We start from the raw sequence: 17,465 nt of genomic DNA, 5'->3' as shown, positions 1-17,465 counted from the left end.
TCTACCAAGGTCCAGACTTGGTTTGAGTACATCGAGTCAATTTCTAATCTCATTGCCTCTAACCATTTCTCGAAGTCGATATCTGATATCGCCTCATCATAGGTCTTGGGATCATCACCATGAACCCCATTTCCCATGAGGATCATTTCCTCTACATCCTCTTGTATGGTACCTAAGTACCTTTCAGGAGGATGAGAAACCCTAGTCGATCTACGAGGTGGAAGAGGTTGTATTAGGACTGGTTCTGATTGATTAGGTTCCTCAGGTTCTTTAGCTCGTTGCTCTTGGGAGATATTCTCCTTGAGCTTAATTATTCTTCCGATGCCACCATCTTGAATAAACTATTTTTTTTAAAAAAATAGTATTTCAACTCACAATCACATTGTGATCTTTCAAAATATAAAAATAATATCCTAATGACTCTTTAGGATATCCTATGAATCGAGCTTTAAAAGACCTGAACTCTAACTTGTCCGTCTGCTGTCTCTTGACATGAGCCGGACAACCCCAAATTTTGAGATGATTCAGACTTGGCTTCTTACCATGCCATATCTCATATGGTGTGGTAGGAATGGTTTTAGAAGGAACCCTATTCAATACATAAATTGTTGTCATGAGACAATATCCCCAAAAAAATTCTGGAAGGTCTGTGAAGCTCATCATGGAACGGACCATATCTAATAGGATCCGATTTCTCCATTCTGAAACTCCGTTGAGTTGAGGCATTCCAGGTGGAGTCCATTGAGAGACTATACCATTATCCTTAAGATAGTCTAGGAATTTTTGACTAAGGTATTCACCTCCTCGATCTGATCGAAGAACCTTAATGGGCTTTTCTGTTTATTTTTCTACCTCATGTCTGAATTCTTTGAACCTTTCAAAGGCTTCAGACTTGTGTTTCATTAGAAACACATATCCGTACCTAGATATATCATCGATAAAGGTAATGAAGTAGACAAAGTTGCCTCTAGCCGGCACATCAAATGCGCCATACACATCCGTATGTACTAGGGCAAGTAGGTCTGTGGCCCTTTCCCCATGTCCCACAAAAGGGAGCTTGGTCATTTTGCCTTGAAAGCATGATTCACAAACTGGATATGACTCGAAAGTCAACAGACTCAGTAGCTCGGATTTTTTCAATTTGTTAACCCTATCTTCCGCTATATGACCTAGCCTTAAGTGCCACAGATACTTATCATTTAGACTATCTCTAGACCTTTTAATTCCTATGGCATTCACATTTTGCTCAATATTAAAAATAGATACATCAACATGTAACTCATAGAGACCATTAATAACAAAACCATTTGCAACTTTATTATTTTCATAAAATATGTTACAATGGTCCTTATGAAAGCTAATCACATAGCCTTCTTGTGCTAAACATGAAATAGAAATCAAATTCCTGCTTGCTATAGGCACATAATAACAGTCTCTTAAAACTAAATCTAATCCTAACGGTAATCGCAGAGGGTAGGTTCCTACGGTCACAGCAGCAACTCTTGATCTATTCTCGATACGTAGGATCATCTCCCCATCCCTCAGCCTCCTGCTCTCCTCAAGACCCTGCATAGAAGTGCACAAATGAGCACTAGAACTAGAGTCAAAAGCACCCAACTGGATGCAGAAGAAACTATAAGATTAGATTCGATAATGAGCATACCTCCAGAAGGACCATCCTTCTTGTTCTTCAGGGTGGCCAGGTACTGAGGACAGTTTCACTTTCAATGGCCTTCTGACTGACAGTGGAAATACTTTTCCTTTTCAGAAGCCTTCTTCTTCGATCCTGTCTTCTTGTTCTTGCCATCCACCTTCTGCTTCTTCACGGACTTCTTTTTCTTTCCAAAAGACTTTCTCTTCGAAGAAGTCTACTCCACAGTAAGAACTAAGCTTTTTGAACCTTTCATTGAAAGCTCAGCCGTAACCAGCATATTCATTAACTCGGCCAAGGTACATTGCATCTTATGCATATGGAAGTTCATGATGAACGGACCATATGCATCGGACAAGGATTGAAGGATCACATCAATCTAAAAATCCTTGTCTAAGATGATACCGAGCTTCTCAAGCTCCTCAAGATCCTTGATCATTGTCAAACAATGATCTTGGACTGATTGCCCATCACGCATCTTGGCCATAAAAAATCTTTGACATACTTGATACTTGGCCACGCGACTCTGTTCACCAAACAACTCTTGTAGGTGACCCAACATTTGGTGGGTAGTCAAAATATTTTCATGTTGGTGCTGCAAATCATCAGACATTACACCCAACATGTAGTACCTAGCTTTGTTATGATCATCCGTCTAGTTTTCCAGAGAAGCTCTCTGTTCAGCAGTCGGACGTGCTGGCATGGCAGGTAGATTCTGGTCCAAGACATGAGTCAATTTTTTGGAACCCAGAATAATTCTGTAGTTCCTCAATCAGTCCTTAAAATTTGGTCCAGTCAGTCTATGAGTGTCTAGAATTTTGGTCAGGAGGTTTGAGGCAGACATATTTTCTGTAGAGAGTCTAAAGTTTTTAGTTAGATTTTGTAATCAGACTCAACCAATTTGTTTAGGGTTTTCATTTTTAAACAAATTAGGCTCCCACTATTTTTTCAGATCCCTACACTCCCTTGGTAGAGATGTGAAAATCTCCGTGATTAGTGATTTCTAGTGGGTGGTGCAGTCTCACCGACTGGCTCATCACCTCACCTAACAGTTATTGGTGATGGATCAACCGATGAGTGGACAACTCTTGTCCAATGATTCTCTAATCATGTTGCACCCAAAACATGGTCTCTAATTCATGAAGCTCACCGTATCCAAGATATTGCTCCAATCCTTAGTTAAGCCAAACCCACCATTTGCACAAACTAGATTCCTGATTGGGTCCCTCACCGTATCCAAAATATTGAGCCCAACCCATCCTCTAATCTGTAGCATCCAATGCCTAATGGACATGGTTGTGTCTTCTCGATGTAACTGAGCCACTGTAACCAGTCGAGAACAATCAACCTCGAAAAGGGCCCGCACATCCACAATGGTGGAAGACCTAGACTTAATATTTTCTTAGAAAGATTTGATTTAGGTCTCTTTAAACTTGACTTGACATAGTCATAACAATTATGACTAACCTAGTGGCATGGGTCAGCTCGAATTGTTAGCCACCTCAAATCAGAACTGGATCAACACATATGGCCAGATAAGTGAGACCGATGGGAGGGATATGCCATTAACTCGACAAGAACGCATTCGAGTCGAGTAGCTCCCAATTAAAAATCAGTCGGTCGCATCTGCCCAACTTACCTTAGACACCAAATTATCGAACCAGAACTAATTGAGTTAGTCTACAATCCAGGCTTTAACCACTGAGCCAAATTAGGTCTTAACTTGATCGAGTCACATCTAAATATGATTCAACCTTGATCCAGACTTAATCCTATTAGGCTGGTCAATTATTAGCTTTCATGATCCCACCTAACCAACTCTTGATTCGGTTTGATCAACTGCTAGACCTAATTGAACTACCCAAGCCCGAACCCAATCTTATGAAAATGTCTTAGATCTAAAATTCTCAATTTTAGACCTAACTTAATTTCATAAGCTCAATACATTAGTTAAGTTTGGGTTCATAAACAAAGCATGTAAAACAAATTCTAGGGTTTCAGGATCTAGGATTTTGCAGAAAAGTAAGTTTTGATTTCTAATTAAGGATGAACACACGGCACCCCTACACGTCATATGAACACCCCATTGAATGGGAAGAGAGAGTCTTAAAACTCTACTTTGTTCTTATGACTGGACGGCCATGAGGAACATCTTAATCAGAAATATAAATTTAACTACAAAACTAGTTAGATCTAAATTAACATATCACATATACAATTTAAGATCTAACTAATACATGCTTTGCATACATCTCATGTATCAAAAATCAATCTAATTAACATGCTTTTAGATCTGATACATCACATGTAATATCTAAAAAATAGAATTTAAATTGAACTATTCAAAATAAAAACTATTCTAGATAAGTTACTAGAATAATTCTACAACTAGTCTAGGCATGCAACAGATCAATTTTATGAAATAATTAAAATTTTATTTTCTATTTTTTGATCTGATTATAATAATTATAACATCAAAATAAATAAATAATAAATTATATTTAATACATATTTTAATCTCATTGAAATATAAAACTTAAGACTATACATGGATTCAATTAATCCTAGTCTAATTATGCATTTCATGCATGTTAGATCTTCTTAGATTTAATTTTAAATATTCTAATTTCAGATCCTATCATATCTGATATAATATCTGAAATTATTTAATATAAGATAAATTAAAATTAAAATCAGATCTAAAATAGATCTGAAATAGAGCCAACAACCTGGCTCTATACCACTTGAAGGAAAAATCATCTTTTTCTTATGTAGGATCTTCTAGATTTCACCAAATCTGGGGCAGAATAAATTTTATTTTTTTTATCCTAAATTATTTTAGATCTAATATCTATTAGATCTAATTTTATTATCTATTAGATCTAAAATTAAATCTAAAAGTATGAGAAATATAGACATACCTCAAGGGTAATCTAATTACCTTGTAGATGATCGCAGCACTGCCTGAGGTTCTGATGTAGCCATGCAAGCACCTGGCCTCTACCAGTATCCACTCAAGTAGAATCTAGAATGCCTTCTCCTTACAATTCTATGCTCCAAAAGTCAGATCAATATCTGATTTGGAAGTACTTCAGAACTCCTTCTGAAGTTGGAGCAGCAGCCTGTCGAAGATGTCCTGCAGCATTCTGTTCCAGGCGTCACCACGCCTTGTACCTTTACCAGATAAATGTCTAACTTCTTGGACGTGAAGAGGGGAGAAAGAGAGCAGAGAGGATATAGAGAAGAGGGGAGGGGGCAGCAGCTAATGGGTTTTTTGCATAAAATAAGTTCTATCTCAAAACCCTAAGTACAACAGGATTTATATAGATCCTGTATGCTGCGCAGTGCCACATCATTCGACCAATCAAAAAATTTCAATAAATTCTGAAAAAATTTTGATTGATGAAGTGATATCATCTCATCACATCAGATAAGAATCCCCAAGCTCTCTCTCCTATGTTGGCACCAACATTGGATAAGCACAAATAAGGTGGCGCCAAAGAGTCCAAGTTTATCAGGACTCTTTGGTTCTTATCCATTTGGGGTGCCCACTTTAAATCCAATTGAGCTTACGCCATAATCTGATTATGGCATCCAATTTAAAGTGGTTTGGATATGTGGATACTCCATAAAAATTCTCCAATGAATCCTCTTCAGTTTAAGACCCATATGTCAACTTTTGACAGATGTCCTAAAATGAAATTGGCAGCTGTTAGAAATTAGCAGGTGTTGTCTTAAATTCATCTCATAAATTAAGACAAGTCTTTTCTAAGCTGGACAAGCTTTAATTAGACTAAGAGAAATCTTTTCAAGGTTCTCTGGATGAGCTAGATCACATTTGGCTCCGTAGAGACAGAAAAGATTACACGAGGAGAAAGTTAGGCTCAATCGAGTGCTAGCACGATTTCTTTGAACCTAATTGGATCTTATCCAAATCAATTGGGGTAACTCAATTAATGACATCTAGACCCTAACCCTTATTTGTGTGATCCAGTTAGATTCAATTCTGTATGGTAATGAGACATGTCGTGATCTCATCATCGACATCATCGAAACTCCTTTCGATGGACCAGAACTCTTTTGATTCAGACAATTAGAATGATCGATCATCAAAATCATTCTAATTGCTCTCAAAATCCACTAGTGACACCTAACAGTATATAGTGGCAATCCATCAGAACTAAAGATGAACCTCTTGGTGCAGCTACCTATGTGATTGAGTTCCTCTATCATGAGTCCCGACTGAATTAGGGTTAAGGTGAACTCGTCAAACCCAACATCAGTCATATGAATCAATCGATCGATCTAAGTCCGATGTGAAATCCAATGGAAAACTTTTTTCTATTATTTCACTCTGCCATGGCCATGGGCTTAAGGGCTCGATCTTTCGATCATCATATGACTACTTCTCTCATCTATCGAGGTTGATAGATCCCATCTTGGTGGATCTGGTTCCTACAATGGATATGCTACAGCCAACATACACCTCAGGGTTCTGAATGGTTAGGAGACCGAGTTATGATGTAGTCAAACTATAACATACTCAAAGTGAACCGTCGATGCACCTCAGGTCAAAGAACTAGACACACAACTGTAGCATCGAGCTAGTCATCGACGAGAAGGTAGACTTCCTTATGACTGCTCGAGGTGGTCACGCTCAGTACTCTCGTTCTCAACGAATACCTGTACTCTCACTCTGGTGTCTCCACACCATAGACTCAAGACTTATCTACCCTAAGGAAGCGATTGTACACCAACCTTCTAGATCGATCACCATCCTCGTGATGATCCTATGGTCAGGAGCAGTTTATGAGTTAGTTACGTAAATTCATGCCTTAAATTTTTAACTCTTAAAAATATGAATTTACATTTCCACTAACTCAAAGAATGTATCACTGACACAATGTACACAATGTGATAGAAGAATAACCCTTTTATTCATTTATAGTCAAAATTATAAATTTGCCCTTAGTTCTGTACAGGAATGTGTCAGCCGATCTGACATCCAAGGTACACATCTAACACAAATTATCTGGTTCCAGACGGTTCAGTGAACCTTATCCTTGAGAAGCTATATGATGGGTGCTAGAAAATAATAGAGTCTCTTAGATATATTAGTGTAATTGAGGACATGTACAATAGAGCGGTTACTAGTATGAGAACTATTGGTAGTAGTATTAGTTAGTTTTAATCATAATAAGTTTAGTTTTATATTAAGGATAATGTTTTAAATCCTGTGTGATAGAGGTATCTTGGTATCTCTATAGAATGGGATGTCCCACTATCCCGTCTTATACCACAACTGTCCTGATTATGCATCCCAATAGATATCATCCATCTCTCTCTGTAGCTTTTCTCTCACCTTTCTTATTTTTTTCTTTTCTTCTACCTTCCTTTCTTTCCTTTTTTTTCTTTCTTTTTATCATCCCTTTTTTTCTTTTTCTTTTTTCTTCTTCTCTCTTTCCTTTCTTCCTTCTTTTCTAACTTTCTTTTTCTTCTCCCTTCCTTTCTTTCTTTCATTTTTCTTCTTTTTCTTTCCTTTCACTTTTCCTTTTTCCACCTTCCATTCTTTCTTTGCTTTTTCTTCTTCTTTCTCTAGATGGATAGGTTTCAGAGTCCCAACCCTATCTTGATCTTATTTTCTCACAAAAATAGGATGGGATGATCGGGACACCCCCATTCCGCCCGGATGTAAAATCTTGATTAAGGATGTGCTCTAAATTCTTATCTTTTTGTATTAGCTATGGATGTACTTACCAAACATATTTAGAACAATATTCCTTTGAGCATCTTATGTATGAATAATATAATCTTAGTGGATGAAACTAACAATGGGATTGATTGTGAGTTAGAATTATGGAAGAGTGCATTAGATTCCAAACATTTTTGGTTAAGTAGGACCAACATGTAATTCAAGGAATGAGATTTTAATAAAATTGGAAATAAAAATGAATGTGGTGTGAAACTGAGGATTATGAAGTTTTTAAGAGTGATCATTTTTTATATTTAAGATTTAATTATTCATAAATAAGGGGAGAAGAGGATGTTATTCATATGATTAAAATAGATTTGATAAATGGAGAAACATAACTAGGATATTATATGATCATAGAATATCTAGCAAATTGAAGAAAAAATCTCATAGGACAACCATATTGGGCAATTAGAAAATAACCTGTGCACAAGATAAGTGTGACCCATATGAGAATGTCGAAATGGATATGTGGTGATACAAGAAAAAATCGAATAAAAAATGAAGCCATTCATAAAAGGGTGGATGTAACACTAATTGAGGATAGATTAAGACAAGGACAAATTAGATGGTTTGGACATATACAATGTAGGCTGAGGGTTGGATTGGTATGGAGTGATTTGATACATGTAGAAGTAAAAGGGGATGGAAGTAAATCAAAAATCACATGATATGAAGTAGTAAGGAAGGACTTGACATTTCCACATCTTTCTGAAAATGTCTTTAAACCAAGTAGAATGGTGGAAAAGGGTTCATGTAGCCAACCCTAGCTAGTTTGGAACTAAAGCTTAATTGAGTTGAGTTGGAAAGGATTAGGTCATAAGATAAGGCAAAACATAATTTGAAAAGCACGTGCTTCAATAACCATTTTGTGCAATACCCGTGCAAATGTGCCTTATAGCCTCATCCATAGACTTGACACTTTTGAACAAGTCCCAATTAGAGATGCAATATGATGAAAGTTTCAAATAAGCCATCTTAAATAATGCAGCCAAATAGCTGGAGCTTTTGTGGTGTTGTATAGCATGACCTTATGTGTATAAATAAAAAGGTCTCATATAAATGTGTTTGGAATCGAGGTTTGGAAAATAGAGAAAAAATTACTTTTTTTTTTTTGGTAGAAAAAAAAAGGATTGGAGAGGGCTGATTCGACACAACTACCCCCTTGGATGTGACCATAGGACTCCAATCCCTATTGAAGAATGTTTGATTTAGAGAGTAATTTTAGAAGGAGACTCCCCTCCCCACCATATGGACTAATCTATGATCAAGCCCAATGGATGAGTACATCACCCCAATACTACCACAAGCTAGAGAACCAAAAATCTCTTCTAAACCCTGCGCCCAGGCCATCAGGATCGGCTCCTTATCGGTCATATGCATTCTAACATTTAATCTAAGCCACAGTGTCTGCTGTGACTCGAACCCCATTCCACTGGGTTGTTCAAGAGATTAACTATTGTCAGAAATGTTGATAAGGAGCTCATGATCTCAGCAAAGGTACTGACCTTTACTTCTTGTTGTTATTTGTTTCTTACAGAAGAGGGGTTTCTTAAATTTTTTGTTAGAAAATTCTTATTTGTTATTTTTTTCCTTCCATTGAAGGATGTAGTAAATAAGACCTATTAATGATCATATGCCTGAAATTGTAGGTACATCTACATATATCTATCTCTTTTTTTTTTTTTTTTCCTTTTGATAGAATACATGTTACTTCTGTTATCAATGTCTTTCCTCTCTATCTGTAATAACTATTTCCATTAACTCATTGGGAAGACTAAATATCTGAGTCGATTATATATAAAAGATTCATGAAGCTAACTATCTACGATAAAAATGTGACTTCAAATTTTAAAAGATTTGTCAAATAAATGCCTAAACTTCCATTATGTTTGTGTGCCTCCAATAGTTTAATCAGAAAAAACTCTAAAAGCATGTGCCTGAATGCAATACAGATATCTAGATTTATCAAGACCAAGTTCTCATGGAAGATAATAACGTTACATGGCACACTTATATACATATAGAGAAGTGAACTAATGACAGATGAGTGTCTCTTACACACATCAGGGATCTTAAAACATTAACAAGCCAAAAATCATCAAGACCAAGCCCTGACCGAAGATAGTATGAGATAGTAACATGACATGGCACAATCATGTACATATAGAGATGCCTCTGCTAATAATGGAATGGGTGTTTCAGACATTCAGGGGTGATAGAAGTATCGGAAGCCCATACTGGGGCCGTAGGGTAAGCATTTCCACTGGTGCATGTATATAGTTTGGGGAGAGAGATAATGTGAACCTCTGGAGGATCATGGCGGTCACGGTTTTGGCTTCCAACATTGCAAAGTTTTGACCGATGCATGCTCTTGGTCCTATCGAGAATGCAAGTAGTGCATTGGGATGCTTGGCTGCTTTTGATATCCCATTCTTGAATCTAAGCGGATTAAACTCATCAGCGTCAGCTCCCCAAACCTCTTTATTTCTGTGAATAATTACAATTGGTATTGTTAGTCTGGTATTCTTTGGAATCACGAGGTTTCCCAAGGTCATATCTTTAGCAGCATTTCTTTGCATCATGACTACTGGACCGTAGAGCCTCAAGGCTTCCAAGAGAACCATGGTAACCTGCAAAAAGAGATGATGACGTAAATCACTTAAAGACAAATTATGCTGGAGGATGTATGTTGTGTCTGATAAATATACCAATTTTAACTTGCTGAGCATGTCTGCATTGGGAATTTCTGTTCCACATTCTCTGAGCACCTCCTCTCTGAGCCTCTCCTGCCATTCTTGGTTGGTACACAACAAGAACACCGTCCAAGTAAGCAAATGGGAGGTGGTGTCCTGTCCAGCAAAGAAGAATGTCTTGCACTCATCTATGATCTCATTGATGCTCAATATTTGACCCTTTTGCTCTTGACCAGGGTCCAATCTGCAAGACTCCATCATCAGCCCAAGCAGATCATTTCCATGGCTGGAGTCCTTCGAATCTAATCGGCCCTGTATGATATGCATCAGTGTGCTTTTCACTCTTCTTTCTAGCTTCCGCTTGTGCAGATTCCTCCTTGTAGGTAGATATCTGGTAAAAAAGGATATGATTGTAGTTAGACTTACAAAGCGTTGTTTTATGGAATATGGATCATAGTATAGTCTTGAAAGGATAAAAGGAAAAATGAGTTACTTATATCCAGGGATGCTGACATTGAGAATACTTTCTGCTGCAAGTGACTGGAGCTCTTTTTGTGCCAGAAAGACTACCTTGCCCTCTGCATAACTGCTTCCAAAAGCTGTGTGGGCGATTACATCTGCTGTTAGCTCTTGAAATTGGCTGCTGACCTCTATCTCTCTTTGGCCACCAGTTTTAGTCGCCTGTTCTTGCCACCGTTCTAGCATGGGTTGAGCACATTCTGCCATCTTATTTGTCATCATCTATCAAACTAAATGCAGTTAGATTACATGTTAACATGTGTGCAGACACACAAATCATGCCAGCCACCCTTGCATTATGTGGTCTCTTAGTACTATTATTAAAGTTCAAATAAATTGATAGACATATAGTCTTGAACGATGACTGAACTCATGATGATGGTTCAAGAAAAGTGATTGTTTACTTTAGTTCTTTGACAAATTGAAAAAACATGAAGCAATTTTGTACTGGAGTCACGGTGCCAGAAAATCAACATAGAAATCAAACACAAAGATCAAAATTTATTGAGTGGATGTCTGGTCAGGACACCACCTCTCAAAATTTTTTCGGTACAACGCGATGCAGCAGGAAGAAAGAAGAAACAAAACAAAAACAATCAAAATATGTAGATCAGCCATAAAAAGACTCGCCTCTACGGGGCATGCAAACTTCACTATGAAAAAAAAAATTTACAAGAGGAGATCTCACCCTCAACTCTCGTACACTCAATTTCTCTCTCACCTGAAGTTTTCCTCACAAAAACTCTCTCTTGGAAGACCCTCCTGAACCCCTAAAGTGCTCGGCGTCCGCTGTTCAGGAGCCCTGCTCCTTCTCTCTCAGCGGCCTCACGCCTCTCTCTTTTTCTTCTCGGGTTCCGCACGGCATCCTCAGCAAAAAAATCGAATCACCCCAATTTTCCTCTGTGCGTCACACGCCCTTTTAAAGGACTTAAACCCAATTAGATTAGGTTTAAGAGTCCTAATCAAACCCATATAAGGATCTGGACCGTTGGATCGAGAATCAGATCAACCCAAGCCCTTCGATCGCACTCTGGTCAATGGAATAATGCCGTGGACAGTGAGAAACGTATGGAAAATGTCCACACGGTCCACAGGCCTAGCCGTGGACCGTCCGGTCCACGGTGGACCGGGGTACATGCCCAGGTGCGACCGCAAAAAATGTGTGGAAAATGTCCACGCGGTCCACAGGCCTAGCCATGGACCGTCCGGTCCACGGTGGATCGGGGTACAGGCCCAGGCAAGACGCCTGGGCTTGGGCCGGCCCACGCGCGCGGGCCTACGCACGGGCTAGGCCGCACGCCTGGGTCGCGCTCCCGTGCGTTGGCCCCGCTTGGGCTGTGCACCACCGCTGCTCTGCCTGCCGTCGGCCGCCAGCGGTCCTCCGCCCCTCGGGTCTCGTGCCGACTTCAAAAGCTCATATCTTCTCCGTTCGAGTTCCGTTTTGGGTGATCTTGATCTCGTTGAACTCCATTTTTCATCGCGAACCTCACTGTAGGCTCAATGTGGGCTGAATCTCGAGGCGTCAAATCCTAACAAAATTAATTAATGAAATAGGATCCAACATTTGGCCTCTTTTGCATCATATTTTTAATATATGGTATCAAAGCCAACTTAACTCAAACTAAGTCTTGGTCTCAAACTAGTTGGGATTGGTCGACTGAAATATTTTCCTCCATTCCACTTTATTTAGGGCAAACAATCATTCTCATTATATAGAAGCATTAAGATTGTAGTAGTAGTGCCAAAGAAGTCAAGAAAAGGACAATTAACCCTAGGCTGATTCTAGGTTCTCTTTTGGGGTATAGGAAAAAAAAAAAAATCTCATTCGCAATGGTACTGATATCATGTTGATTTCTTAACCCATATCTATATCTATATGTGTGTATGTGTGTGCGTACGTATGTATGTATGGATGGATCTTTTTGTGTGCGTGCGCGTCTATATATAAACTTGAATCCTTTTTAAGTGTTATCATGGTAACCTGTTCTGTTAAAAAAGATTATGGTGCTAAGGGTTGTACCATTGTAAAATATGAAAGACCCATAGGTAACTGACCTTGAGCTTATCCATTGTAAAAGCAGGACTGATAACATGCCGGTGCCTAGCCCATTCCGACCCTTGAGTGAAGGGCAAACCCTTACCGAATAAAGCCAGTACGCTGGGAATTGGTGTCACCTTTGGGAAGAAACCAAATTTGTTTGACAACACTTGTTTAGCCAACTCTGGGTCGGTGATACATATCCTTGGATGGGGTCCAAACCAATATAAAAATGTTTCTCCTGTGGCATGCAGCAACATAATTAAGAAATTTAACAAGGTTTTAACTTTTGATTTTTTGCGGTTGAATTGTGTCGTGTAATACAGTAATTAAAGTCCAGCTTGACTTGTTACAGATCAGCTCATTTCCATGTTCTTGGGTGCATGAACAATGTTTATGAGCATTTTTTGACGGCTCAAATTTGTGACTCTGTGTATTCTTTCTAGCAGGAATGAACAAGAATTATCAAGAATCTGTGAATTTAACTGTTTAATTGTGAGTTGTTCATGATTTCTTCCTCTAGAATACGAAGAAAGGCTAGTGAGTTTAAACAAACCATATTGTGATATCCACTTGAGATAATGGGGCAGGACCCTAGGAGTGATATCATGCGAGTTGATGTCCAAGATCAGCTTTCTTCCGGCCATCCTCATGCTTTGAATCTCCTCGAGTGATCCCGACCAGAACTTGCCAGTAGGGCCTCCTACCCCTTGCTTCTTGAACCTCTCTGTTATGGCATATGGTCTCCATGTAAGATATACCAACCCCCTCCAAAAGCTTGTGATCAACACCACCACCAGCGCGCCCAACACCAATTCAAGATTGCTCATCTCCCTGCAAGAAGTTCACAAAGTTAGAACCTAGTGACAAGTTCTTCAAAACTTTAGTTGCTTAAAGTTAAAGATGTAAAGGAGCAGCGATTCAGGACTCCAAAAAAAAAAAAAAAGAAGTTTGATGAATGAACCACCTAGCAAGCAAACCTTTGAAACCTTCCCTAAAGATATGGTAGCATTGGAGGGAGATTGTCATGTTATTTATACCATAAGTTTTGGGTATTTTGTTTGTTGGAGAAATGTGGCTATCACAAACTGGTGATTGTGGTTTCTTGTTTGCTCACTGTAAATGAGATCATGGATGATGCAAGCAAGGAGAGGCTTGTTCTGTGCATTATTGGCTTTGTCCAATGAAAGTTCAATGTCTTATTTGGTTTGTACTCAATCTAGAGAGCATCACACACCATGTGATCTTTGAGGATATATAGAAGAGGATAAACTAGCACATTTCACGGCATGTGATCTTCGAGGATATATTAATCTAGAACGCAGCCCACCATGTATCCAGAACGCTGGCAAGGATTGCGTCAGCCAGCATCCAGAAGTTATCCAGTTATATCTTTCGTGCAAACGAACGATTGATCATTTTTTTTTTTTTTCACGGCATCAATCATTGAATCGTGCCTTGCACGGCTCTTAAAGCATTCCAATCTTTTTCTTCTATCTATCTGCATAGATATTAAAATTGATCCAACAATTGATGTCGTGGAAGAAGGTAAATCACTCCTTTATGTGGAAGAAGGTAAATCAGTGCTTCTAGAAAACTTACAGAACCAAGATTGCTGTTGCAATGATATGGACAAGCCAACCACATGTCCTGCCACCCTGAATTAACTGGTATATGAATACTACGAAAACAACAAAAAAAATAAAAAATTGTGGAGAAGGGTTCGACGCAAGGAGAGATCCCAAGCTCCGCTGTCTTTGACTATGCTTCTTTCCCTGCGTCAGTCCACGGTGGTGGGGAATCCAATTTACCACTACTTAAATGTGCTAAACCTTCTAGTTGCTGTAGGGCTCTCATTTATTTGGCGGCGAACTTTGACTACGTCCCAGTTATTCGTCTGTGCCATCAGTACTGATTCAGCCAATTGGCTCCATACAGTACGGAAAACTGGTAAGCATCCAGAAAAAAGATATCTAAATCTTCGAAGAAGAGCTATGAATTCTCAGATTCACGGATTCAAGGAAGCTACACAAGAGGTTGGAGGAAATAGGCTGGAATAATTACCATTGTAATATCAGGATTTTTTTAAAAAATATTTTTGAAATTACCATAAAATCCATCTTATTTAGATGAGTTATCACGGGTGAAATCGTGAGTTCAACCCATAATTTCGTTATCATTTTAGGTTGGTGACTTGATACCAATGAAATCGCATCTTGAAGTCATGACTTCACTGAAATTGTACGTTGGACGATGATTTTAATGAAATCATAGCTTAAAACCACGATTTCTATCCCGCTTTTCTCTCAGCCACAGTCCCTCCTGCTACCCACCCCTCCCACATGAGCTAGCTCTGGTCCGTTGAGAAGACTGCTGCACATTTTGAGTATACGGCGGATGACATAAGCCATCAGAAAATTTCGTATCATGCAGGAGCCATATAGGTGGGGCAGCTACATAAAAGGCTATCACGCAGATAGAGCAACATACCGAGGAGTATGAAAGACTGAGTGAAGCTGAACCTATGGGTTGTCAAAAGCAACTTGCATGGAAAAAGAGACGGCTGCCATGTGGGATATGATTATTTTATTATATATATATATATATATATATATATATACACACCATATGGACTTGATTTTTTCTATAAATAAAGTTATAAATTATTCTCTAAATTCATAATGTTTTGGTCATTATTCTGTTGCTTCTGAAAATGGTAGAACATTAATATGGTGAATCTAAGAGCAATCTAATTTGCCACGCAATGTTTAGGTGTTGAAAAAAATCAAATATTCATTCTTCATCTGAAATAAATGAGGCATCAATTAAGATGGTAAAACAAATCTAATATATTGATCTTAGAATTAGAAATTTTAAAAAGTTGATAGAGATTTGAGCAAATATGATGATATTGTTTAGTTTAATATTCAAGATTCCATGTATGCTTAGTTAGACCAAAATTGGTTGGGAAGCAAAAAAAAAATAGGGTCTTGTCTTGAACTTCTTTTATCCTAGCTTGAATTTCGAGAGTTCAGAGCTGATTCCTATTTGAATTTCTGTGGATTGGTTACAGCTGTCAAAATAGGCGGGCCCGGCTCTAGCCCACATGGACTGTGATTATCGGCTCGGCCCACTTATTAAAATGGCTGTAAAATCCAGCCCGGCCCTAGCCCGCATGGGTTGTGGGTTAGGGCCGCGTGGGTTGTGGGTTAAGGCCGAGCTAGCCACTTCTTTTTTTTTTTTTTTTTTTCTTTTTTCCTTGTTTCTCCTTTTCCTTCCTTCCACCCTCCCACTATGGTCGATCCTCCACCTTTCTCTATCAGTGGCTGACCTGCACCCACCCCCCTCCGGCATGCCACCTGCAACCCCACCCTGTCGTCGTCCTCCACGCTGTCCGTTGCAGGCCCCATGCCAGTTTCGCCCTGCTGCATGGCCATCCAGAGGAGGCAAGACCGGCTGGGGGAGGCACGGAGGAGGTGGGACCATCGGGGAGGGAGGGGAGGGCGCGGAGGAAGTGGGTGCAAAGAAGACTGGCTTCATGTAGCTGTTGTTATATCACGGCCGAAGTAGAAGAAGAGGAAAGGGAGACAAGAGGAGAGAAGGACTTGAGAGAAAAATCTCAAAAAAAAAGATTGAGGCATCAAGTGGGCTGCCCATGGGCTGACCTAACCCTAACCCGATTCAGCCTATGGGCTATAGGGCTGGACCAAAAAGCCCACTTTCATAAATGGACCAGAATTTTTCAGCTCGATCTGGCTCATTTTTAGGGCCAAATGGGCTGGCCAATGGGCCCTGAACCATTTTGACAGCTCTAGGGTTGGTCTAGGCCAAAGTCGGCAATCATGTGCCTAATCCAATTTAGAAAGTTGGCTTACTTCCACACGTCTTGTAGGATTATCAATTAAGATATTATATAGTGCATCAAGGAAAGTTCCAATCCACGAGATTATCACACGAAATACAAGATCATAATGCATTCCCAAACATTAGGTGCAGTCTTGGTTGAATCAAATTCAGTTAAATACATGTAAATTTAGATTGATTGCAACAATACAAATTTTTTTGGTAAGTGAAGCCATACTTCTTCGAAATCTGACAAAAAAAAAATATTGAAGTTGACTAACATCGTGCCGTAGTCAACTACCCCAGAACAGAAGAATGGTAGTTGACTGGGCTTGACTGCTCATCTCGATTTAAGGTGGTCAACCACTATGGCATAATACAGATAGGATGGTCGATCGAGCTAAGCGATCGAGCTTGATTGATGCTGTTGGTCGGCCATCTAGACCAATCGACCATAATTTATGGCGGTCGACCAAGTTTTTACTTTTTTTCCCTTTTTTTTTTTACTTTTTTGGTGGTTGGGTTACTAAGTCTTCATGTCTCTGCTAGGAAAAGCATTATCTCTACTAGAAACTTGCACAAGAACAATTTGGGAGGAGTCATCTTTAGCTTGATAATGCTTAATTTTAATGATAGTGATCGAAAGGTACATGCCATCTTTGAGGCTGCAAGTCATAGATAGTTGAGTGCCAACTCATATGCTTGGATTGATGGTGGCGTAGAAAGGATGCCCTTTCCTGCATAGATATTAATGTATAGGTGGAGCATCATAAAATATTGTACAAATGCATGAGAATAATGATGTTAATTGAAATATAATAGTTTATAAGAAATTTAAATTCAAGATAAAATTAGTCAAAATACACAATTTCATTTGATGACTAGGTGAGCACCAAAAAAAAAGTGCTTACAATAAAACCAAATTACATTGCTCTAACAACAAATAAAAAAGATGATGTTGGTGGA

At 38.9% G+C, this 17,465-nt stretch overlaps 1 protein-coding gene across 1 annotated transcript; it reads right to left on the bottom strand.

Annotated features, from left to right (window-relative positions):
• Nucleotides 1-9,340: 9,340 nt before the first annotated feature.
• Nucleotides 9,341-13,765, bottom strand: LOC105035636 (cytochrome P450 709B1). Its single transcript, XM_010911255.4, has 6 exons — nt 13,624-13,765; nt 13,213-13,490; nt 12,674-12,897; nt 10,593-10,840; nt 10,115-10,490; nt 9,341-10,036 (listed from the first exon to the last, which is right to left on the bottom strand). Exons 1-6 carry the CDS (start codon nt 13,683-13,685, stop codon nt 9,605-9,607), a joined length of 1,620 nt encoding a protein of 539 aa, XP_010909557.2. The 5' UTR covers nt 13,686-13,765; the 3' UTR covers nt 9,341-9,604.
• Between the last annotated feature and the right edge of the window lie 3,700 nt (nt 13,766-17,465).

The sequence above is a fragment of the Elaeis guineensis genome, chromosome 1, assembly GCF_000442705.2.
Source record: "Elaeis guineensis isolate ETL-2024a chromosome 1, EG11, whole genome shotgun sequence".
Classification (NCBI taxonomy): Eukaryota; Viridiplantae; Streptophyta; class Magnoliopsida; order Arecales; family Arecaceae; genus Elaeis; species Elaeis guineensis.
The sequence above is the reverse complement of the archived record's forward strand: the minus strand, read 5'-3'. Positions and strand labels throughout refer to the sequence as shown.